Raw genomic sequence first — 25,709 nt, forward strand, 5'->3', positions numbered from 1 at the left:
TTCATAGTTGCTTTTTGTAGCTTTTATCTTTGCTTAAAGCTTAATAAAATTCGTATTAAAAAAATAAAACAAGAAAAGTTAACCTGTAAGGCTTGTTGCACCTGTGTTCTTTAATTTCTCAGAGTTTAATTTCATACCATGTAAGCATGAACTTAGAACAGGTTTGTAAAGGAAGACTGTGATTTGGGGAGTAAGACTGTCTGAAGTTCAGAGAACACGGAATCGTAGAGTAGGAAGGGGCCATTTTGCCATCAAGTCTGAGTCCATTCTTAAAGCAGAATTCAAATGAAAGCATCCTAGAGAGGTTAAAATTGAGTCAGCCACAATCATATTTAATGTGTGGGTTGAGGTCCATTGTTATATGCAAAAGAGGACACGTGGATGAATGCAGTTTGTATTTTGAACCCCCATCCCCTTGTTAGACCCAATTTTGTATTAGGTCTTGCTTGAATGTTACGTAATTTACCCAGTAATGAGATGCTAGTAGTTTCCTTCTGAAGTATTTCATGATTGTCCCTCTCTCTAACACAAATTAAAATTCTAAAAAATTGCTGTGGCTGAATATTATTTTAAGCTAGATTTTACTTCCATAATCTGCCATGACTTGGTTTGTGGACTCCAAGGCAGTGGATGATTACTTCCTTTGGTTCAGGAAGTAAACTGTAGCTTAAAACTAGGCATCATGGCTACACCCTCAATCTACTGCTCAGTTTAGCAAATTGTTTGGAGGAGAATGTGATGGAATGTCCAACAGACCCTGGGGAAGTGTAGGAGGAAACAGGACCATTGCAAAAGAGACACCTCAACTGAGGAGTGGTGAAGCTTGAGAGAGAGACTCAGAGCAACTCTGCTTTAGTTATGCTAGGCATAAATTGAGCAGAATTTCTCTGATAGGCTTTCATGGTCCTGTTACATTACCCTATCTTTCCAGAAATCCAAGTGGTTCTTGTTTCTTGAGTTTGCCAGCCTCGCAGGGCTTGACAGAGTACAGCATTTTTAGCTTTTCTACTCTCATTCTTGCTACTGCTGTTGCCTAGTTTCACTATGGGGCAATTTTGCTATTCTTCCCTGAAGGTGGGCGGCACTGAAGCAAGTCTTGTGGCCTTAGTTTTCCTCCCAGAAAGGAATCACAGAAGCTTAATTTTGCTGTGTGTGTACAGTATTTTTGTATGTATACAAAAAATACAATGTATATGTGGGAATGAACTGGGGGAAAACAGTGATGTTATTGTGTCAATTTAATTCATTTTTAAAATGTCCACATTTTTATGGGAACTGTTTTATATGATTAACCCCATTTTTATGGCAGCCATTTTGAAACTGTTACTGAAAAATCTGAAAATGGTTTCCTATCCCACAAAAGACTATAGAGCTTAATGCACACTTGTCCTCTTTCCCTCTTTCTCTCCCCTTCTCCCCCAAGCTTTCTTGCATGCACTTTTTGGGTTAAAACAATCTTCTTCCCCACTCTACTTATAGTTAGTTGAGGTTGACTTAGGCTTCAGTAAATGAGTCAGTGTAGTTTCAGCCTTAGTCTTTCCCCCTCTTACTTTGTGTTTCAGGAGACCATCATGAGTGCAATGGGTACTGAGAGGATTAGCCACATCATTGGTGATTCCTGCCAAAAAGAGTAAGCATCTGGGCACAGTAGATAAAGGTCTAGAACTTGGGGATGGGCAGGAAGCAAATGTTCATAATTTTAAGTTTATTATAAAATATATGGTCATAGATCAAATATGAGAGTTCATCCATGGAGGCATCCATAGGGAGTTTTGGGGAAGCAGGGGCAAATGATGAAAGCAGTATCACACTGCAAGCTCCAACCCTTTTGTATGTGTGTCATAGCATTGCCTGCATATATGAAAGCATCGGATCCTGTGGATGCTTCTTCTCATAATATAGAATAAGATTTGTTCTTCATTTTACAGGGTTGCTGGAAGGGATATTTCCGCAAACAATGGCTCTGTTTGTTTGACTACCCACCCACCCCAATTCTGGGGACACTGCATCTTTAGTTTCTAATGGGGTTGCACTTCCTATGCAAGACTAGTGTGCAATCTGGGGTCTTTTTGATGCACCAGCTGTGCCTGTTCCTGGACCAGGAGACCCTTCAGACAGTCATTCATACCTTGGTTACATCTCGATTGGACTACTGTAATGTGCGATACATGGGATTGCCCTTGAAAACCACTTAGAAGTTACAACAGTCCAGAATGCAGTGGTGTGGCCAGTGATATATGGGTTGCAGTCCACACATATGTCCCTGCTGCTTTTGAGCTGCACTGGCTGTCAGTTGGCAATTCAAGGTGCTGGTTATCACCTTTTCATGTCATAGGGCCTGGCTACTTGAGGGTCCATTTGTTTCTGCCCACTCAGTGAGGTCAGCTAGAGAGGGCACACTCTGGGTCCTATTGATTAAGCAGTGTCACCTTGCAGGACCTAGAAAGCATGCCTTCTTGGTGATAGCATCTGCCCTGTGGAATGACATCCCCCTGGACATCCATACTGTTCTAGTCCTTTTGGTTTTCTGCAAATTGTTAAAGACCTGATTGTTGTTCCAGGGGCCTTAGATTAGGATGGTGGTTGAACCCCTTTGGTTTTTGGTTCTGTCTTCTAGTCAGTTGTATTCTTTTTCTTTGATATATGTTGTTTTCCTTTTAATTGTAAGCCACCCAGAGTCGTCGTGGAATCGGGCAACCTTGAAATTTAAATAAATAAATAAATAATAGGAAGCTACCACCTGAAGAAGTAATAATGTATTTGCCCTTCTGTATTGACACTGCATGTCCTCTCCTTTTTCCACTCCCTTTAAAAATGGCTATTGGACTGCTCCCCATTAATTGAATCATATACTTCAGTCTTTTGTAATGTGCAGTTATAAGATGCATGAAAGCCCAACACAATCTAATAAAAGAAGTGTCAATGCTTGAATAAATAGCATAGCCACTTAGTTATAATAGAAAGGATACCCTAGTAGTAACAATTTTATTTTGCTAACAAATGTTCAGGATTTCTGAAATAATATTTTTCCTGGCATTAGATCATCCTAATCACAGATCTGGGTTGATTGATGGGCAATATACTAAAATTTCTCTTTCTAAAAGGAAGTTAGTGTATTTGTAATCTTGAATGAGTGTTAAAAGATGATGTGGTTTCCCTTGGATGTGCTTTATTGGATTGAATTTCCTGTCATCCATTAATATCTAGATTAATTCCTATTGTCTTATAATTAATTTTAGCAAATCTGCCTTACATGGATGTTTAATCTTCTTCTTCTTTGTGCATCAATTTTTCCTTGTTTCTTCATTTCTTCCAACTCTATTCTCCTGCTCTCTTCAACTTCATCTCTCCTACCATCTCGCTCTAGTTTCTGGTTGCCATCAATGGGAATGAGAGATCGCAACCAGGTAAGCTGGCTCTACTTTGTATATTCTCTCATTTGATTTCTATCTCTCTAGAAAGAACAAAGTGCTGGCTTCCAATTTCTTCCACATTGCAGCCTGGGTGCAAGAGGTAAGGCAGCCCCATTTTTTGGTCCAGCAGACCACTATGGCTCCTTGTACCAAATAGTACCCCAGAATGTTAGCTTTCTGCAATTTTCTTTTTAGCTGCAAATGTTAATTGCATGTTTCTGTCAATTCTCCTGTATTTATGACTTTTCAGCCTCTATACAGTCTCCTATTTTTTCTTTCTCTTACCATATTTTATAGTTACATCTTCAGCCATGTTAGTACTTTCTTACACACAATTGTGAAGCAGGGAAACAGAGGATTTGTATTTTAGTTCAGATACTGTTTTACAAACATAGAATATTTACATTAATCACCCTCTGATTTTGAAATTTCAACTAAATTATACCTGTGTAAGTGTTAATTAATTCACTTCTGAGTGTGTGCAGAGTAGTTTAGTTCACTGACTGTTGATGTTAGTAAAATCATATTTCCTTTTTTAATGGAAAAGCAACTCTCCTTTTCAGCTTTAAATCAACAGTGCTTGTCCCTGTTCAATACCAATCCCTTGTTTTGTTTCACTCTGAATAATGTTAACATTTTACCAACCACTCTTTTTCAGAACTCATTTTTGTTTTACCAGCCTAGGACTGTTGAAACTCAGCTACTACTATCAGACCTTTTTTGGTGAATTTGTACTTTTTAGACAGAAAGGTAGACAGATGCAAATGAAAGGAGGGTTCCTTTGTGAATCTGAGGGAAGTATCCTCTTTACCATATGTTTAGATATTAGACTTTGTGAGCAAATATTCTAATTTAATGTGATTATTTAACTACAATAGTCCTGAACATTTTGTTTACTAGTTGTTTGTGTTACTATTTTCAGTTCCTTGGCTTTTATAGAAAGATCCTGTAGCAATTGAAGAATGTTGTATTCAAAGATAAAAGAAGGATTTTTTGAAGGAAACCATGTTAAATGATTACAAAGTTAATTTGGAAGGAGATAGTAAGAGGCTTTAACATTAAAATTTGCAGACGTTAATGAAGATAGAGTTCAAAATATGATCTTGTTTTATTGCAGTTTATGTTTTTCACCACTGTCTTTTGTCAAAAGGCATTTCTGAAGATTGAGTTGATCCAAAAATTAAGCAAGGCAGTTAGGAATTGCATATTTGAATGGTTTCCCATCATGAAATCTCCATATGAATATGTCTTATCAGATGAAATATCTAAGGTAAATTGCTTCTAATATATGCACACAGAAAAAGTTTTAATATACTAGAATACGCTACTCTATCGACTTCAATCCAAGGAGGGCTGTGCCACACGCTTTGCTTAATGTTTGAACAACTCACAGCTTTTAAAAGAATTTCAGTTGCTGCTCTATTGTGTTCTAGGAGAAACTATCTGTGAATAAGTTTTGGTATTCCAATAGTTCATATAAATAAATAATAAATGCCTTTGTAATGGTTTTTGATAAATAATTTATTCTGCTGGTAAAGCTAATACATTTAGTTCCTTATGTCATTTTTAATAACAGTTTCTGCTGTTATGTTATGTCAATGTCCTGTTTGTAATATTAAAGTGGCGTTTATGCAATTGGTTTTCAAGCTCTCAGGGTTCATGATAAGGTTGTCAGCTGAGATGTAGGAAACCATGTACAAATGAGAACAGGGTTAATATCCAAACGAACAGTCTTTCTCAGTATTTTGGAGATTTCTTGGAGATCTGGGTTGGTGAAGATATATTCCAATTCTAGATGTATTATTCCTTATCTTAAAACAGAAGAAAAATACTTGCTTCTCAGTTTGGGATGGTATGTTAGAAGTACAATTGGTGGATATGGAATGGGCTCAGAGTTGCCCTGCTGTTGGATGATACCATAAATGGCCATACACTGTGTAGGTTTGAATGAAGGTAATTCAAGCATCTTTATTCAGGTAATATAACTTGGCATGCTGTTAACTGACTCTCTTTTAAATTTATAGTTCAATCCATTATCTCCACTGTATTCCTTGGATGTTCTTGCTGATGCTTCACACCGAAGGTGCTCACCGGCACGCTGCTCAGCCAGGTAATCACATGCTCTGCTTTCACATCATAGGGAATGATATTATTTCTTTGTTGGCTTTAGGATATATAAGTCTAAAAACATGTATTTGTCCAAAACATTTCACTTCTACCATCTCTAAAGAGAGTCTTAGATAGATATCCAAGATGGATAATAATCTTGAAAGTAAACACATGAGTAACAACAGCTACAAAAGTGAAAGCAGCATTGTATAAGAAAGCGCTAAAGTACACCACTATAATGAAACACAATCATACTCATGGACGTTACTCCATGGGGATGAAAGTCCATACCTAGAGTATACCTTTATTGGAGCCAGCCAAATATTCATAATGTCTATTTGACCAAAATATGTACAGTTTTAAAGAACTGTTCAGCTGACAGAATGTTACAAAAACCAAGAGATAGGGAAGAAGCAATAACATCCAAGAATTAGTTTAGATGTTTTAATCTATAAGGACTGCAGTACAACTTCTGGGGATGAAATGTCAGACTGAAGATGGCTCCATGAAAAGCGGAGCCAACCACAGTGGAATGAAGAGCTGACAAGACAAGACAAGTCTTCAGTGGGTCTAGAGCTCTGGGAGATGAGGGAATAGCCATCTTGTTCAAACCATGGTCAGCGCCTTAAGGACACTGGGTTTGCATCCTTCCTTTCCTTACCTGATTGAGGCTGATTTGAAAGTGGATTTAAAAATGACAGGCTACAAGAACGACATCGAAAAAGATGTTACACTGGACATACAAAAGAAACCAGCTGATGTCTTAATAATTAAAAGGCATATACAAATAAGAAACCAAGAGAATGACTTGGATAATCTTCCTATAATGGATTTACAAAAGAGGCTTGTTAAAGCTTTGAAGAATTTTGTGAGAAGGGACAAAGAAAAAATGAAATCAAGTTTTAGGACATTATTTGAAGGGACTAAAGATCAAGATTGTTAGAAGTAAAAGGAAGGCATATAAAGTTGGTTTATTTGATCAAGGTTAAAATAGATACATTGTTACCTCTGGTAACCCTTAATGGACTTTTACTGACATCAGGATTGAAATCACAAGGCTTTAAGGATTTGTTTATACGTAAGAATTTGGTTATGGGAAGAAGAGAAGGTGATGTTACTAAAATTGTTTATACTTGTATGAAGGGGGAAGTAATTTCTTTATATATTTCTTTTTTTTTTTACTACTCTTATTTTTCCTTTTTTCTATTTTTCTTTCTATTTCTCCTTCTGTACACCTTCTATTTTTCTTTTCTCTTTTTCTTTACAGTTTGTATTAGTTTGTATTGGTGCAATTTTAATTTTTAATAAAATTACTATAAGGTCTGCAGTACAAAGTCAGTCCTGAGATGGAGATTGTTACTCTTAGGTGTTTATCCCATGACAGCTAATCTTCAAGGACAGAGGAAATTGTGGCCCCCCACCCACAGCTGAGGAAACGGTAAAAAAATTACAATGAGAATACTTTTAGCCAAATTTAAGAAACATTTAAAGCAACAGCCGAAAGGAAAGGGCTTCATTGCAGCAGAAAGTCATTAACAAATGGAATTTATGGCAGTGTGTTACTATGCAGTGACTTTTCTAGGACTAAAGCTTGCTATGTACTTGATATAAAGGCTATATTGCAACTAATACTTATGCTTAGTGTTGAATTTCATAAGATTTAGTTAGTGGAGTTTCTGTGATCGAAATGTCTACTTGATGTTTCTCAGAAAGTTAAAGAAGATCCCTCCCCCCTTAATGTGTATTTAAGAGTTGATCTTATACCCTTTCCTTACTTTGGAAGAAATAACATCTGCTCCAGAGGAAAGAAAAAGTTTTGCAAGAGTTTGTCAGTGGAACCAGTTAGAACCATAGTTTTAATTATAGTTTCTCACAGGTCCAGTTTCTCTCAGAAGAGTTTCTTTCTTTCTGTCAAGCTCTGCAGTTAGATTTGGTTATCCTATATGATGGAAGTGAACCATAGATGTGAGAGAAAATTGCAGAAGATAGGATGGGTGGAACTACACTGCATGCACAATTATTAGGCAAGTTGTATTTTTGAGGATGAATTTCATTATTGAACAACTACAGTGCTCTCGGTCAATCCAAAATGTTAATAAACCTCAAACCTGAATATTTAAAAAAGTAAAAGTGAAGTTTTGGCTTTCTTAGGAGCATATCTATGTGTGCACAATTATTGGGCAACTATTAGTGTGCAGAATTATTATGCAACTAAGTGAAAAACGAAAATTCCCCCATCTCACTTGTTTATTTTCATCTCTTAAAGTGAGAATAATAAACAACTCAAAATTTACAAATAAACATTTCTGACATTTCAAACAAAAAATCAGTGACCAATATAGCCACCCTTCTTTGCAATAACAGTCATAAGCCTTCCATTCATGGAGTCTGTCAGTTTCTTGATCTGTTGATGATCAACTTTTTGTGCAGCAGCAACCACAGCCTCCCAGACACTGTTCAGAGAGGTGTACTGTTTTCCTTCATCGTACATCTCCCATTTGAGAAGGGCCCACAAGTTCTCAATAGGGTGTAGGTCAGGTGAGGAAGGGGGCCATGCCATTATTCTTTCACCTTTGAGGCCTTTACTGGCTAGCCACGCAGTGGAGTACTTCGATGCATGTGATGGAGCATTGTCCTGCATAAACATCATGGTCTTCTTGAAAGATGCAGACCTTTTCCTGTACCACTGCTTGAAGAAAGTGTCTTCTAAAAATTGGCAGTAGGTTTGGGAGTTGATTTAGAGTCCATCTTCAACCCGAAAAGGTCCAACTAGCTCATCTTTAACAATACCAGCCCATACCACCTCCACCTTGCTGGCGTCTGAGTCAATGTGGAGCTCTGTGCCCGTTACTGATCCAGCCACAGGCCCATCCATCTGGTCCGTCAAGAGTCACTCTCATCTCATCAGTCCATAAAACCTTTGAAAACTCTGTCTTCAGATATTTCTTGGCCCAGTCTTGCCGTTTCAACTTACGTGTCTTGTTCAGTGGTGGTCGAGTTTCAGCCTTCCTTACCTTGGCCATGTCTCTGAGCACTGAACGCCTTGTACTTCTGGGCACTCCAAGTAGGTTGCAGTTCTGGAATATGACAGCACTGGAGGATAATGGGTTCCTGGTAGCTTCATGTTTGATTCTTCTCAAATCTTTGGCAGTTAATTTGCGTCTTTTTTTCTCAACACGTTTCTTGCGACCCTGTTGACTATTAGCAACAAAACGTTTGATGGTTCTGTGATCAAGCCCCAATATCTTAGCAATTTCAAGAGTGCTGCATCCCTCTGAAAGACTTTTTACAATTTTTGACTTTTCAGAGTCAGTTAAATCTCTTTTTTGGCCCATTTTGCCTGAGGAAAAGAAGCTGCCTAATAATTATGCACACCTTGATATAGGGTGTTGATCTCCTTAGGCCGCACCCTCCCTCATTACACAAATACACATCACCTGATATGCTTATATCCAATAAGTATTCAGGTTTATACAGCTTGGAGGTGGAAAATATGCATAAAAATGATGATATGGTCAAAATACTCACTTGCCTAATAATTGTGCACACAGTGTAGTTCTCCAGGGACTTTGTGGGCTCTCCCTCATTGGATGTATTCAAGCAGAAATTAAGCATCTGTAAAGGATGCTTTAATTTGAATACCTGCATCGAGGAGGTATTGGACTTGATGATCTAAATAGACCCTTTCAACTCTGTGAGTCTATGAAGAATAACAATTTTGTGGCATGGTAGTCAAGGACAAGACATGGTTTCCCAAGCTTGGGTAGCGGTCTGCATCATCCTTCCCATTTTTCTGAGTTATCTCCAGCATTTAGCTGATAGAGAGGTCAAGCCATTTGGACTTCCACTAAAGTCTGTTAGAGAAATTGGATTTTATATATTGCTTTACAGGCAACTGGGGGTCTGACCCATAAGTAGCTTATGTGCAACCATAATATAATTTTTAAGAGCACAAACATTTATGCAATTTCTACCTCTTCAGCATCACAGTACTGTGTTTCTGTATTCTGAAACTTGTCTAAAAACGAAGATTAGAATTTTTATTTTGATTATCAGGTAAAATATGAGGCATTTTAACATGTACAGAGAAGCCAGAAACATAATGCATTCTTAATTCATGTTTCTTTCACTTGGTGACAGTGGAAAATCGTTTCTTATTTAACTCAGTATGCCTAGTTTTATTAAGGAGGAGTTTTAGAAGGAATATTGTCTCTCCTAAACTAGCAACTACAGTAAATGTATGTCATTTGAATAATTACATAATTTACATTTTTATGTCATCTGTATCAATTTAACACTTGCAAATGGAAATGACAAATTAATTCAAAAACATAATGACATAACTATATCAGGTAATTTTGATTTAATTGACATTTGGCTTTGATGGACAATTCCTCTTCCAAGAAGAGAACTGTATGGTCCAGAGGAGGTTCAGGATGGTTTGAACATTTCAGAGCTCTCTTTTTCCAATTGATAAATCATATACATCCCTCGCTTCAGTGGAGTCCTGATTTCCATACTGGAAATTGGATAAACAACCTACTCTGGATAGCCTTGCACTTGCCTTCAGAGAATTGGAGACACAAACACCTTTGTGCATTTGTCACTTGGTTATACTTCTTCTGTGTAGCACTAATCCTCTTCTTCTATTAACCAAATTTCAGTCTCCAAATTTGTTGCATCTTACCCATCACTGTACACCTACCATATTCTATTTCCATTAATCTCTTCCGTAAGAATCTGAATTTTCAATTAAAAGTATTATTCAATTTTATAACAAATTTTATAATTTTAGACTTTATCTAAAATTGAATAACAGATTATTCAATTTTAGATAAAGTCAGTTTTTCCCCAAAGAACTCTCTTTATAGTTAGCATAGCTCTTCTCATTTAAATAAGTGAATGATTTTCCACTTTCACTAAGTGAAAGAACATCAACAAACAACTTTCAGAAACGGCAATTAGTTTTGGTTGCAGTTGTCTATCCTAACTCGGTCCTACCAGATTGCTTCCCTATTTTGTTAGACTGCCATTGTTTTGCTAGTTCTGTCTCTGCCTTTGCAGAGGTATTATGCTACTGGAAGTACTATTGTCAAGCAGATTCTGGAGGGTGGGAGCTGTGTATTTACTTTGCCTCTCAAATGGTTTATGATTCCGTTCATTTTGGTAATGTGGTGACTACCTGGTAAGCCACTGCTTCATTTAAACAGAGCCGCCAGCCAGATTGTTGGGTGTGGAGCCATGAGTGTGCAAGGAGGTGCTCTTTAGTGTCAAGGAGATGGCTCTGTTGAGGTTTTCTTGGAAGATGCAGTTAAAAGACTGTATAAATTGTACTATAGCAAGATTTCTTTTCTAGATTTCTTTCTGTGATGTGTTGAGACTTCTCTCAAAGCATTAGAAGCAGCACTGGGAATTCCACACCCATCATTAGAAATAGTCTGTGTCTGTATGTCTGGTGACTGTTATCATTAGTAGTATAATTTTATTTTGCAAAGTGAAGAGAGTTTTCTGCATTTTTTGTCTCCTTCCCTGGAGATGGTTGGTATATTAATTTGCTGTATTGCCTCCTGGCTGTTCCCAGGCTGTTTTTGATTCTACATCATGGAATTTTAATGGCCTGCTGCCTCTCGGGAGGCATGTGATGAACAGCATCTCAGGGGTTTCCTTTCCTTCTCTTCACATGCCTGTAATAGCTGCTCTTTAAGGGCACAAAGCATTTACTAATCATGCTTGCCTATCATAGCTTCTGTTTTGACTGTGCTCTGTAGAGGAAAACATGAAGAAGTTGGCCTGAGAACTCTTCTCTGCATTATTTTTCAGTTTCAAGTATATGAACTGCATTGTGATAGCAGACTTGATTTTTTCCCCAATGATATTGAATATTGTCTAGTAATATAATGCCCCCTTTTGAGGGTGATTACGACTTTCCTTTACACAACCAGTGAGCCAAAGCTTAAGGTTTGGCTTACAGTATATAGTGCTTAATCGTTGGTAAATTCCCAAGCAGAATCAGTGTCTGTTGAGATCCTTAACACAAAGAACACAGAAAAGTAAGAATTCGGGCTCACTGGATGGTCAGTTGGATCCAAGATGGGTGAAGATAATAGGAACATTTGGCTCTGTCAGTGGAGACAATGAAATGAATCCATGGGAAAGATACCTTTGTACTGAGCCAGGTGTAACATATTTTTCAATACCCCCAGAAAATATCTCCAGTCTTAAGGAAGATATTGTTTAGCCACTCAGAGGAAACATTTCTTTACTTGTCCCTGCAGGTGGGTCAGTTAGATGCTGGTACTGCAATACATGCTGCAAAGTTGGAGGGAATTAATCACATGGGTAATTGTTGGTTAATTACCCATACATTTTGATTATTAGCTTTGAATGGCTGAGTTAAAGGGCAGGGAGAAGAAGGTGGAATTTTTGTTTCACTAGGCCGTTTGATTTGCCATTCAGAAGTAGACAAGCTTTTGAATTGGGTGTAATTTTATACCTGGGCACTTGCCTATGCTGTATAATGAGCTATTTCTTCCATACAAATATGTGGTTATTGGATTGATTGGATGAACGACTTGCACTGGTTTCTATCTGCTGTGTGCAGATCAGACATGGTTGCTCAGCTATCTGGTGTCATTTCAAAGAGGTAGAAGATCTCTGTTCTCACTATTAACTTTGACCTTTGAAGGCATCAGAAATAGCCCCAGGTGGTACCTCAAGGCTTAAAAAAGGTATCTTTTATGCTGCCTGCTGTGGATGCAGTGTGTACAACAGCAATAGCTGAGCTGAATACTGTCTCGGTGTCAGTCCAATACCCTTGATAGGAAGTATTTCTTCTTAATGGTTCCTGTCCATGAAGATAGCTGAATGATTTATTTAAAAGACAAGTGGTTATCCTGTATTACACCCTTTTGTAGTGCAATTCCATTAGTATAGTTCATATAATTTGTTCATGTTATTTAAAATATTTCAATCCTGCTTTGGATGCTTTCTGGTAGAAAATTAAGATAGAATTATTTTTGAAGTGTCTTACTCTGCTTTCTGATTGTGAGACAATTAAAGACCCTTCAACTGCATTTGTACTATGTAGATTTAAAGGATATGTATCTTGGATCTTTTGAAAACTTATTGTTGTTGCTCAGGTTCAATATTACATTAAGAAACAACTTATTTATTACTTCCAATGAAATACTTTGTGTGATTATCATTCTGAGTGTTAGTTGCAACTAAACGTAACTTCTAAGAAGTGAATCTTACACATTGTTCAGAGATGTTGTTGATGTTCCGGCCCAATGCTGTGGCATTGTTTGTTCTACCCTACAGTTCGCAGTGTACTAGTTCTCTACAAGTGTGCTAGTTCTCTACAATAGTGTAAAAATGTTAATTAATTATCAGAAAAGTGAATAAACTCCCCCCTGCATATCTCCATTGCTCTTTAGCATATCCATTGATAGACCAAATAGGCTTAAATTTAATCAAAATGCTTTAATTATAGGAATGTCCAATTCTTATTGTGCTAAACAATCAGGTTCCTTCCTTACAGTTGAAAAGAGGACATCTGAATTGAAAATATGCTTGTAGTCAACAGCCATTGCTGCTGTTGCTACTTTGTGGATAGCAGAAGTAGGTGATAGAGTGTAGGCTGGAGACTGTGCATTAATTTTTCACACAGTGTAAGCGTGAGATGCATTCTGTCATACTGAGGACCACTTAGGATGCAGGCCAGAAGTGGTATAAGCCTTGTGTTTTGTGTCTAGCCTGGTTGGCACACTTCATAAAATATCACAGGGCATTAATGTCTAGGATATCCTGTTATTTTATTTTATTTTATTTATTTTATTTATTTGATTTCTATAGCTGCCCATCTCAGTGAGTGACTCTGGGCGGCTTTTACATTTACATTTTACATAAGAAAAGAATCTGCCAGCATAACCTATTTACTGCATTTGGAGACATATGAGATGCCTAGAATCGGGGTTGTTGACAACTGGCTATAAGTTGGTCATCTTGAGTGTACAGTGTCAAATTCTTACTCATTGCATCACAGCGTTTCTTTGAATCTTGGCAGAATAGACTGTATAAGAACAAAGAAAAATGTTTTACTGTCCTTTTGTTCCTGTCACCTCAAATAAATTTACATATCTATATTTTATTGTTTGTTATTTTTTATTTGTATATGAATTAGATACAATATAATACATACACAAATAAAATCTAACAACCAACAAAAGTTTATGTTCCAGTTGGATTTTAGGTATGGAATTAAATTTGGTTATAGAAATGTTATTTTCAAGAATAATTTTATATTGCACATGAGAGACAATTTGTATTGCATTGGTTAAGTAAAATAAAACTATTATTATACTTTTGTACAACCAATAGAAATAGACTTTGAACTGTGGAGTCCTTGGTGCTCTCTGAGCCTTGTTGTTTTCTTGCAGACATTTCATTGCCAGACTAGGCAACATCTTCAGTGCAAACCTCCACTCCACTGCTCCGGAGAGCACCAAGAACTCCACAGAAATAGACTTTTTATATAGTTGCAAATTCAGACTACTGTGTGTATGTATTTAAACAATTTAAATCTGTATATCTTTTTGCAAACTTATGTTGCAGATCTCTTAATAACTCTTAATGTGGAATCCTTGGTGCTCTCTGAGCCTTCTTGTTTTCTTGCAGACGTTTCATCACCAGGCTAGGCAACATCTTCAGTGCGAACAGGGAGTGGGCCTTGCTCTCTGTTTATATACTGTCCAGCTTGTGTTGGTGGAGGTGTTGTTCTCTCCTTGGGAGTTCCTTGATTGGGCTGTCGTTTGCTGCTTGGTTGGTTGACTGAGTTAATAGTTCCTTGATTAGGATATATTGTGCTGTTTGATTGTTCATCTGGTGTTAATCCTAGTGTTAATCTTTGCCTACGTGGGTGTTGATTGCTGGTGAGGAGGTGTCCTGGTCTTTTGGCTTTTCTATTGTCTCTTTTGAATGGTATGTAAATGTTGTTTACCTCTATGTGTCTATTGATGGCTGCTTTGTCTGAATGCCAAGCTTCCAGGAATTCTCTAGTGTTTTTGGATTTGGCGTGGTTCAGGATGCTCACAGTTTCCCAGTTGAAAGTGATTAAGTCTGTCCATGTGTTGTGAGATTAAGGAGTTTTCATCGTGTCTTCTGACTGCTAGTTGGTGTTCGTGGATGCGCTCTGCTAGTCTTCTGCCTGTCTGTCCTACATAGTGGTTGTTACAGTCTTTGCACTGTATGTTGTAAATAATTTTTCTTCTTGGGCTACTGGGTCTTTTGGGTTACTTAAGATGTTTTGAAGAGTTTTAGTTGGTTTATGTGCTACGGTGATGCCATGCAGTTGTAACAGTCTTTTGGTGGTTTCTGAGATGTTTCTGATGTATGGCAGTGTTATCCTTTTCATAGCTTCTGTTGGTTGGGTAGTAGTGGGTTGAGTGGTGAGGCACTTTTTGATAAAGTTGAGTGGGTATCCATACTTTCAACTGGGAAACAAAGATTAACACTAGGATTAACACCAGATGAACAATCAAAGAGTACAATATACCCTAATCAAGAACTGTTAACTCAGTCAACCAACCAAGCAGCAAATGACAGCCCAATCAAGGAACTCCCAAGGAGAGGAAAACACCTCCACCAACACAAGCTGGACAGTATATAAACAGAGAGCAACGCCCACTCCCTGTTTGCACTGAAGATGTTGCCTAGCCTGGCAATGAAAAGTCTGCAAGAAAACAACAAGGCTCAGAGAGCACCAAGGACCCCACAGTTCAACACTGAGCTATAAATTTTCGCTTTGATTGGTAACTCTTAATGTGTGCTGTTTTTTATTACTATTACGTGGTGAGATGCTCTCAGAAGTAACTGGTGTTGACATACTCTCTATTTTGACTTCTGTGCTTGAATGGTGTACTTAGTAGGGATATATGTATTTCCTGCGTCCAACGTGTATTTCCCTGGGTGTTTGACCCCCCACCCCCCAAATGTATATGGGATTAGTAGTGCAATGAGGGCTTGAAATAGTCACTTAACACTTCGTTGGTCCAAGCCAGTGAGAGATCAATAGACTCTTGATTTATTAACCAGAAGGAAGACAATCAATAAAGGATAAACTTGAATAAATTGTGTGCTACGAAAATTTATGACATGCTGTATCTGTGTGTGAACTAGTGGAGATCTTTTACTTCATTAGATACCTCTCTTTCATTTCAGCAAAGTATTTTTAGCATGGTCTCATCTTACCACATTTATACTCCCCTCTACCTTGTTGATAATTATTATAACTGTATGTTAATATTCTCAGAATTTCCTAAGTATCATCATTTTGCCACCTAAAAATGGAGGCAAAACACTGTGCATTGAATGACCATAGTTAAAGTAGATGCATTGACCTTATGACTATTTTTTCATTGCTTTTAATAGATCTACTATAAATCTGCAAGTTGGATCAAAATCAATGTCTGTTTAAGAGATACATGTCGATCACTCACAGAAGTACTGTGTATTTTTTCATGCCAGGACTAAACCAGGCATGAATCATAATTATTTGGTCTAGCAGTGAAAATATATAGGCCAGATGCCTCTCTGCTACCACAAAGGAGCATAATTAAAAACTTGAGCACATTGCCTTTTGCATCACATAGCTTAATATCTGTTCAGGATTAAGGGAGCCACTTGTGAAACAGATTGAGTTCTATCTGGCTGTTTCATTGAACCCTCAAGTACATTAAGTACAATGTGCTTACAGAGGAGGGCACAGCTGTAACACAAGGCAATGTGTACTTCAGCCTGTTGAAGTAAAAGGGCTTGAGTGTGCTGCTTTATTACGCCCTAAACTTTTTAAAAATCTGCGTATTGCTGTGGACTTGTCTGTGAGGTTGTCCTGTAGCAGCTCCTATGTGTCACGCAACTGCATCAGGAGTTGGACATGTCTGGTCTTTCTAACTACTTTGTAATTCTGCCAATCATTTACTTATTGTTTGATCATAGTAGATAAATGAGTAAAGACTATTTCCTCCCCTTTCCTTTCTGAAGCCCTCGCCCCAGCCCATTATCTATGGTTAAACACATGTCTTCTGTATTCTTTGATTATACGCATTTTCCCCCTAAGTACCTTTAGCAAAGTTGTCCACAAATGTTGGAGAATGTTTTCCAAGCCAGATATTTTCACTATAAATATTCAATCTGTTTTTCTTCTCTCACAATATCCATTGATAGTTTCTGGATAAGATATGAAATGTACAGCATATCTGCTCTTTGGAGGAATGCTATGGAACACATTCCTTCTGGGGGTGCTTTTGGTTCCTACTCACTCAATACTAAGAATATCTGTCAAGTCCCCTTTCTTTTGCAGGGTTTTACTATATAATTTTAGCATGTATTACATTGTTAATTTTCATCTATGTTTTTGACTTTTTGACTTTTTTCTTTTTAAATTTTGTTAGCTGCCTTCAGTGCTCAGCAGAGTAGAGAACCGGGGTATAAATCAAATCAATCAATAAAAAGCATTGTTCTTATATTCTAAAAATAGTGCTTGGTAAATGCTAATTAAAAATTACCCGGCTGATGCATTTTCTGTTAAAGAACCATCAGATACCTGTTGGCTTATTTTTCTAATCAGTATAGTTTATTCATTCTTTAGGCAGACTAATATACATCTGGGACCGCCATGCTCAAGGGACATCAAGAGAAAACGCAAACCAGTCATGGCAACAGCCTCACTTTCCAGCCCCACCTCAGGTAAATGGCTAAAACTGTGCTTCAACAGTTAATGATACGGAATGCGGCAGTTTTGGAGGAGAAATTATTTGAAATTCATGAGAAGATCTGCAGTTTAAGAGATCTGCCCTTTCAACTGTTTTTGAAGATACTAAAAAGCAGGCATCTTATGGCAGTATTATATGAATTTTTCATTTGCTGTACACAAATGCCAAATTTAATATTGGATACTGAAATTACTGCCCTTTTGGTAGTAAGTGTTGGTCTGCAAATGTGTGAGCAGTGCCTGATGAAAAAGCAAAAGTCAGCAGTAATTGGAGCCTTCACAGCATGTCGTGTTTTGTAGCTCACAGAAGAGACTATTTTGTATGCTAAAAGATGCATATGTTGTATGTATGCAAACCTGACTCCTTTTACATAATTCAGCCAGACGGCACAATGTGGCCCTGTTTCTCACAAAATTTATTTTAGTTTAAGATTGCATTATTAACCTGTCCAGCCACCAGTTGTGGCTCCTTAGAAACCTTTTGATAAAGAAAAGTGGGATATTTATGCCTTTTTTGTGCCAGTATCGGGGCACTTTGGCTGAAGAGCATCTCACTGAGTAGGAAAAGTTATATTGTGTTTGAGAATACAGTGCTTGTTCTTACATGCTTGGAACAGGATGAAATATGGTGATACTCCAAGGAAATCTAGGCAAGCCTTTCCCAATATGATATCCTCCAGGTATTTTAGAGTTCTGTAATTTATTTTGGAAGATGATCATTAAAAAAATTATCCAATTTAATAAAAAAGCATTTTTTGTTTGAACACAAATTATGAAATATATCACCATCAGTGAGCAAATATTTGGAAAGCAATGAGATAGAAATTAATAAATTCATAAGAAAAATGGTGCCAAAGTTCCATCGTGTGGCAGTACCAAGGAGTCTGAATTGCCAGCCTTAATATTTGTTAATGTTTTTCCTGTGCTTTGGGCAAGCTTAGATTTTGTTCAGGAGTACAAATACAATTTGTATTATATTTGTATATTATAAATACAATTGCAGACAGCAGTGCCACCCCTATGACTTGGATAGGTCTAAAAAATTAATAAATAAACACTTATATAATGCAGAGAACTGTTCCCAGTGAAGACGTGCTTTTTGAGAACTAGTTTAATATAGAGGTTCTTAAACTTTGGCTGGATTTGTGACTTTTCTGTTCACAAACTATACCATTCATGCCAAGAAATCTGTGACTGGGTTCACACACTGAACACAGTTATGTGTTCTATTTCACTTTGGTTAATTGCATTGTGTAATGCCAGCCATTGGGGTTTGTCAGTCATGGACTATGCTTATTATATGATGTGATTTCAGCCTATGCATCTTACACTGCTGAACTTTGAAGCAGGTCCAAGAAGTCCCTGCTGCTTCTGCCTGCTCCAAAACTCAATTTGGTGAGATCTCCTCTTTCCCTCGCCAGTGTCAGGGCTGACTGGTGGCTTTCATGCGATACTGAGCTGGGCTGGTGCAAAGGCCAAGTACATTTTCCCAGGAAAGAGGATTCCATTAAATTTCGTTGTGCTTTTTTGTCTCAAGAAAGTATACATTGGCTAAAAGTATAAATTATACCCGATCGTAATATAGCAATTGGAAACAGCCAAAACTGTTGGAAACAATTGGAATGGATTTGTGGGAATCTGCCCAAACAATGTCACTGCTATGCATATTTTTTCACTGTTAATCAACTATAGTACAATTATTTACAATTACACACATATTAATAAAATAATAATTATTTACAAGTACCCCCAGGATGTTGCCTTAGTCTTATCTATTAGAACTAAATAACTTCTGATAATTATTGCAAACAAGTGAAATATAGTGCAGTAGGAAAATGTTTGGAGGGAGTTTTTCTATAATCTTGTGCATTAGAAGAGGGTGATCTTTTTGTTCTGGATGGATGCATCCAGTGATAGCAGTGATAGATACACTGGGTTCCATATACACATAGTCATTAGATTGAGGTAACATATATATTTGCTAAATAAATTAATATATATGTGCATATACAGACATTATTCTTATTTCCATCCACCCACATCTCAGCATAGAAGAATTGGTGACTTAATCCCATCTCAGCATAGAAGAATTGGTGACGTAATCCCTCATCCCTATCTGCTGAGATCAGATAGATGTATGCTGTCGGTAGTTGGAATGATAATCAGTGCTAGTTAGCTTGGTCCTAGTTTTTATAGTTTCTCTCTGCTTCAGTGGAAAAGGGCAGATATCTCTTTTGCTATAACAGAGGAAAAACATGCATCACATTGTTAGCTGTCTGGCAGACTGGAAGAATGTTTTACCTTGCAATGGTAATTGCTATTGGAGATAGGCAGTCCCTCAAATAACTAGGCCCTATGCCATGTAGGGCTTTATAGGTGATAACCAGCATCTTGAATTGCAACCAGTGCAACTCACTAAGCAGTGGTGACACATGGGCATATGGTGGCATTCCCATCATTGCCTGTGCCACTGCGTTCTGGACCAGCTGTAGCTTCTGAGTGGCCTTCTAGGGCAGCCCCATGTTGAGTGCATTGCAGTAGAGCATTCATGAAATCACTAAGGGATGGATGACTGAAGGGCCTCCTGCTCTATGAAAGGGCATACCTGGAGCACTAGATGGATCTGTGCACAGGCCCTCCTGGCCACAGCTGCCACCTGCTCTTTAAACAGAACCTATGAATCCAGGATGACCCCCAGATTGCTCATGGGTCTTGAATGGGGTACTGCAATATTGCAGTCCCATCCAGGACCAAGTCTCCAGATCCAGGGGGAGGCAGACAACCACAGCCACTTAGTCTTCTCAGGATTGAGTCTCGGCCAGTTCCCAGTCACTTGCTACCCATCCAGACCTACACAGCCTCCAGGCACTAGGTCAGGAGACTGATGCTAGAGCAGTGTGTGTGTGAGGTTCACTTTGATTTGCAATGGTGTAGTAGAATGTTTATCAGTAACTGAGGTACCAAATCAGCATTTGGTAGTATATTTTGATGTGGGTTTCTAATCCAGATAGGGATTTGAGTCTGACAATTTTTTTTAAGAAAAAAAAAGTATTTTCAGTGGCATAAATACTTTGAGTTTGTTTGTTTATTTATTAGACATTTCTCCTGCCTTTCCTTCAGGAGTTCAAGGTGGCATACATAGCACTCCCTTCTCCATTATTTCCCATAACAAGAACCTGGTGATATAGGTTGGCTGAAAAAGAGCTTATAGTTTATTATCCTTATGGTCCAAGACCAAACAGCAATGCACAAACTAAAGAAAATATGTACTATACAACTAAGCCAAACAATAATTAATATTATGTGGGAACTAGATGGTTTATAAGCCACTGCAAATGACAAACATTTTGCCATTGTCTTAGAGGCATTAGTGGATTGTTCATTAAGTAATGTAGACATGACTTCTTGGTCCTGCAACCAGATAAAGCAGGGTTTCTCAACCAGAGTTCCATAGAACCCTAGGGTTTCACAAGAGGTCACTAGATCTTTCCTGGGAGATCATGATTTATTTAAAAAATTATTTTAAATTCAGGCAACTTCACATTAAAGAGGTAAGTTTCATTCTTTATGTTTAGTTTAAGAGCACTGGTAGTGCATATATACAGGCCTACATGTGAAATGAATGTAATAATTTTGTGACTTCTGGCCTATATTTGAGCCTGAATGTGCAGGGGCTCCCCAAGGCCTGAAAAATATTTCAAGGGTCCCTCCAGGGTCAAAAGGTTGAGAAAGGCTGAGTTAAAGGGTCTAATGGTGACTGCTATTAATTCCATATGTCACTGAATATATAATTTACAGTGAAGTAGCATGTAACGGCGTTCCATTTAGTCATGCCAGCCACATGACCACGGAAGGGTCTACGGACAAACGCCGGCTCTTTGGCTTGAAACGGAGATGAGCACCGCCCCCTAGAGTCGGACACGACTGGACTTAATGTCAAGGGAAACCTTTACCTTTACTAGCATGTGTAAGACAGATTTGATTTCCAAGTCTGAACTTAAGCAGGTACAGCATTCCTTTGGGAGCTTGGAATATCTGCCTGGTGCCATCCTGATAGGTAGTGTATTGATCTGCACCAGTGTGGGCCATAGAAAATATTATAAAATTATCTGGGGTTGTATAAAGAGGATGAACAATGTTGCTATAACAGAGATGTGAGATGCTAGCTATATCTATTTATATGTCTTGATCCCCAATCCTCAATTTACATTCAACCAAGGTTTTATGAAGGCTGAAGGTAGGTAATTCTGGGATGAAAAGCCAGAACACACAAGGTCCTTTCTGATTTGACTCCTCAAAGATGTATTGTACCCATCAGACATGTAAGGTGAACCAGGGAAGATTCCCCCATGGTTTGCTTTAGCCAGAATCTGAGATAGCATATACTCAAGTGAGTCTCTAAGGAAATGCAGCTTAGTTCTAACCATATCAAGGCATTGGGGATTGAGTGTGGGACGCTTATCAGGAATTTCAAGAATTTTGTTTGAATTGTCTCCAGGCAAGATACCTTTTTATGTAGACAACTGGACACCATATAAAACTGGCCCAGAACTTCGGCCTTAGAAAATTTGATTGCTGCTGGGATATAGGTATGAGCATTAGAATTTGCATACTTAATGATTGCAAGGAATGTTCTGTGAGTTTTTTTTTATTAAGCTCTAACAATTGGTTAACCCAGTTGGTGGAAGATTCAAATGATATCCAGATATTTAAAGGTTTTGACCTGCTGTATAGACCCCCCATTAATGTTTCACCTGGGAAAGGTCTTAAAACATTCCCTCAAGACCATTAGAACAGTGGGTCCTGTACTTTTGAGTACAGTAATTAGTTTTGAGGAATTCTTTGAAGAAGTAGAGTGGTAAGTCTTGGAGACATCTTCATAAACCCACTGGAGTAGTGGAAAGAATGGAAGCAGCATCCACACATAATAGTATTGAAATTGGACGATGAGGTGAGAAAGAGTGGCCCAAAACTGCTCAGTGAGTTTGCATGGCTGAGGGTAGACTTGGACTTGTATCCATGTTGTATCTAATGTTGTCATTCTGCTGGTGAAATTCAGACCACCAGCAAAAATAGCTGGAGGGGTGGGTGGAGAAGGGGTGAGAGTCAGAAAAAGTCCAAGAGAAGTTAATTTGATGTAAATTGAAGATTTCTGCTTTTAAGGGCAAAAATTGATGAAACAGAGGCTATTATATTTTGATCATACCAAACTGCATCTGAAGGTATAGCTTACATAAAAAGAAGACATTGTGGTGAGATGAACTAAAACCTTTCCTGCTGCATTTTATTTGATTCATATATTACTTAGATTTATATATCACTCAATCACAATGACTCTAGGTGGCTTACAGTATCATGCATAACATAAAACCCAAATGTCCTGTCACTCCCCATAAACCAACACCTCATAAATTAAATCTACCCCAACCACAATGAAAACCCTCCCCAATAAAAAAGCAATCTGTCACCATCCCTAGCGCCCAAATGCTTGTCAAAACAGGCCTTTTTTTTTTTACAACTTTCTGAAACACCAGCAAGGAGGGGGCCAAATAAACCAAAGGTGGTAATTTATTCTACAGTGTTGGGGCCACCACCAGCACCTATATAATTGATTTCCTTTAAGATGAGGATTCTAAGTACCCTCTAGGGATGAGCAAGATCTTGGGTTTTGTTCATTTTTTTTCTTTCCAATTCACACTGATAATAGAAGTAGGTTAGGCTGGGAAGAAAATACCCATATTATAAAGGTATGGGGAAAAAAAGGGGAAAGATTCAGCTGCTCACGGCCATTCCCCCCCCCTTTTTGCTTTAATTAATAAAATAAAACAAAGAAAAAACAAAGAAAAATAATAAGAGAAAAAGAAAATACAAATACAGCAAGATGAAGTGTATATATAAGGGCTTCTCATATGTATATAGATGTATATCTAGGAATTATTTTACATAACTCTTTCAATGAAAGATAAACATATTTAGTGCAATATTTTATTCCATGCATAATCTATATTTATAGGCAACTTTTTCATAGGACACAAGTAACATTAGATCTTCAATTCATAAATTTGTCTTTCCAATGTTGAAGAACTAATCTCTTGGCTGTCAAGTTCCATCTAGTAGGTATATAGTTCAAATGGATGCATATATCTGAAACTACTAAACTTAATTTGAAATTAAGTTATTATAGGTAATTACTTCTTCTCAGAACATAGTAACTTTAGTTCTGGTTGCATCTCTAACAACATAATGATTTACTCATTCCTTTTCTGTACAAGTGCAGTACGGTCCAATAAGCGAAATATTTCTGAGAGGTTGTATAAGCCATACTCTTAAGATCTAATGAGGTTTTTGGTATTGGGGTAAAAATTATTTCCAATTGCTTAGGCAAAATGGGGGTCCCTAGTTTCTTATTCCATTCAGTTTTTAAAGTTAGTATATCAAACTGATTTATTGATAATAGATATTTATACAGATTGTGGACTTTTTGGTGTCTTGGGATTTAACAATCCCATCTAATAACTTATTTGTCTCTGAGGCTGAAAATTCTGGTACAAATTGAGTTGTCAATAAATGTAATTTTAAGTAATGCTAGTCAGTGTCAACTGACAAATGGTATTTATCTTTTAACATAGGAAATTATAAACGCTCATTGTTATCATTCACTATCTGATCAAATATAAAGATCCCAGCATCCATCCAGATTGCTATAAAAGCATAATCAATTCTGAGATACAGATTACTTATAGAGTCAATTTAGCATGAGAAATATGATAAAAACATTTTTTCATAAATAATATGTCACAGTTTTCAAATCAATATACTGACAGGAGTTACAGTAGTCTTTTATATGATTGTATAACCCCCGAGAATGAACTAAAAGTGTGATATTGGAATATTCCAAAGTAGACTCTAAAATTATACCACATTCACCTGACAATTGTACCTTTTTCAAAGATATTTTCAGAATTGTGGAATCCCATAGAAATTTACAAAACATTGTACTGAGATTTTGAAAATATTTTCTAAATATTTATATAAGAAATTCCACACAAAATATAAAGTATCCTGGGAATTATATTAATTTTAAGAGTGTAAAGCCTACCCCAGAGATCAGGTTTAATGACTCCCATCTATCAATGTCCAGAGAAACCATTTTAGGTATCTTACTCATATTTGAGAAATATTGCTTGGAATAAGATAATTTATAAATTCAGTACATATACGAAAAGTTATACTCAATTAACATATCAAAAAAAGTCTTTACTTACTGGCATCAGTTCCAGTGTAGGCCTGTTAACAGTATATTCCACAATTTAGTTGAAGGCATTAATCAGATGCATCAAAGCTGGAATAGAAATATGAGGTTCAGAGATAAGTAATAAAATATCGGTAATGCTAATTGAATTATGTAAAAATCCATGGACATTATAATCTTAGTCTAGTAGCACAAGCTAAAGGTTCTAGACAAAGATCAAAGGGGAAAATGGACATACTTGTGTAGTGCTTTTACAGAGTGTAAAAGTAGATGAAAAAAATACCATTTTCACTTGGGATGTAGGAGCCTCATAGAGAATCTGGAGTCACTTTATAAATATTTTTAGGAAATCCACATTTGGCTAAGATGTATGTATATTTTTGTAAATTTTAATAGTTTTTTTCCACATATCATGAATCCCTTTGATCACCATATAGACTTCTACCACCAAACTTTGCTTTTTTATTTTGTTTTTACTGATGCCCACTATATTTTGTTAATAGTGTATATGAACAGTAAATCTAGCTACCATCCTCACATTTAGTTTAGTCCCCCAAAAGCATGTCTTCTGGACAAGACATAACCAGTATTAAATCTCTGCAAAGAGTCATGGTTACAGATCACTGGAGGAGAGTACAAGTGAAGAAAGGCAGCTAAGACAGAATGTATAAATTCTGCCTGGAAAACCAACTTGTGAATCTCTTTTGGTTTCTGAATTTGTTGGAGCATTTTCTAAGATCCTAACTGATTCCTTTATCTTTAAAAAAAACAAGTGTAACTGAATGCTTTGCTATTCCAAGAAAGCAAAATACTTTCTGTATTTTGCGTGATGAGCATCCCTAGTCATTGGACTTTCTGTTTTTTTCTCTACACAGCTTGGTTTCAGTCATCATTCATTGGATAGTTCTCTGACTCGCTTGTGAACTACAACCTTCTTTCACTGTAGATATAGTTCCCTTTTGATGAATTCTTGTGTCTTCAGTAAAAGATTGTCATGAATCAGAATTCAGGCCCAGGTTTCAGTTTGGGAGTCTATACAGGCAAGGCTGTTCCTTCAGAATAGATCTCTGGCTGAGCCCGATTGCTCTCAACTCACTTGTTGACCAGGTCCTGCTTCAGTGAACTCCTTTATGCAACCCAAGTGCCCCACAGAGGTGAAGGACAC

The 25,709-nt window shown here is 37.3% G+C and overlaps 1 protein-coding gene across 4 annotated transcripts in view; it reads left to right on the top strand.

Moving 5' to 3' along the window:
* Positions 1 to 25,709, top strand: part of GPATCH2L (G-patch domain containing 2 like) — a 56,422-nt gene that overhangs the window by 23,581 nt on the left and 7,132 nt on the right. For 2 of the 4 annotated variants that reach the window (XM_063290147.1, XM_063290146.1), the window contains exons 6-9: positions 1,563 to 1,630; positions 3,459 to 3,513; positions 5,438 to 5,523; positions 17,170 to 17,267. In XM_063290147.1, the coding sequence (XP_063146217.1) occupies positions 1,563 to 1,630; positions 3,459 to 3,513; positions 5,438 to 5,523; positions 17,170 to 17,267 (307 nt within the window). Of the gene's footprint in view, positions 1 to 1,562; positions 1,631 to 3,458; positions 3,514 to 5,437; positions 5,524 to 17,169; positions 17,268 to 25,709 lie in introns of those variants that run through there. The other 2 variants (XM_063290148.1, XM_063290149.1) reach the window with 2 other exon arrangements.

This window comes from Candoia aspera, chromosome 1 (genome assembly GCF_035149785.1).
Source record: "Candoia aspera isolate rCanAsp1 chromosome 1, rCanAsp1.hap2, whole genome shotgun sequence".
NCBI classification, from domain to species: Eukaryota; Metazoa; Chordata; class Lepidosauria; order Squamata; family Boidae; genus Candoia; species Candoia aspera.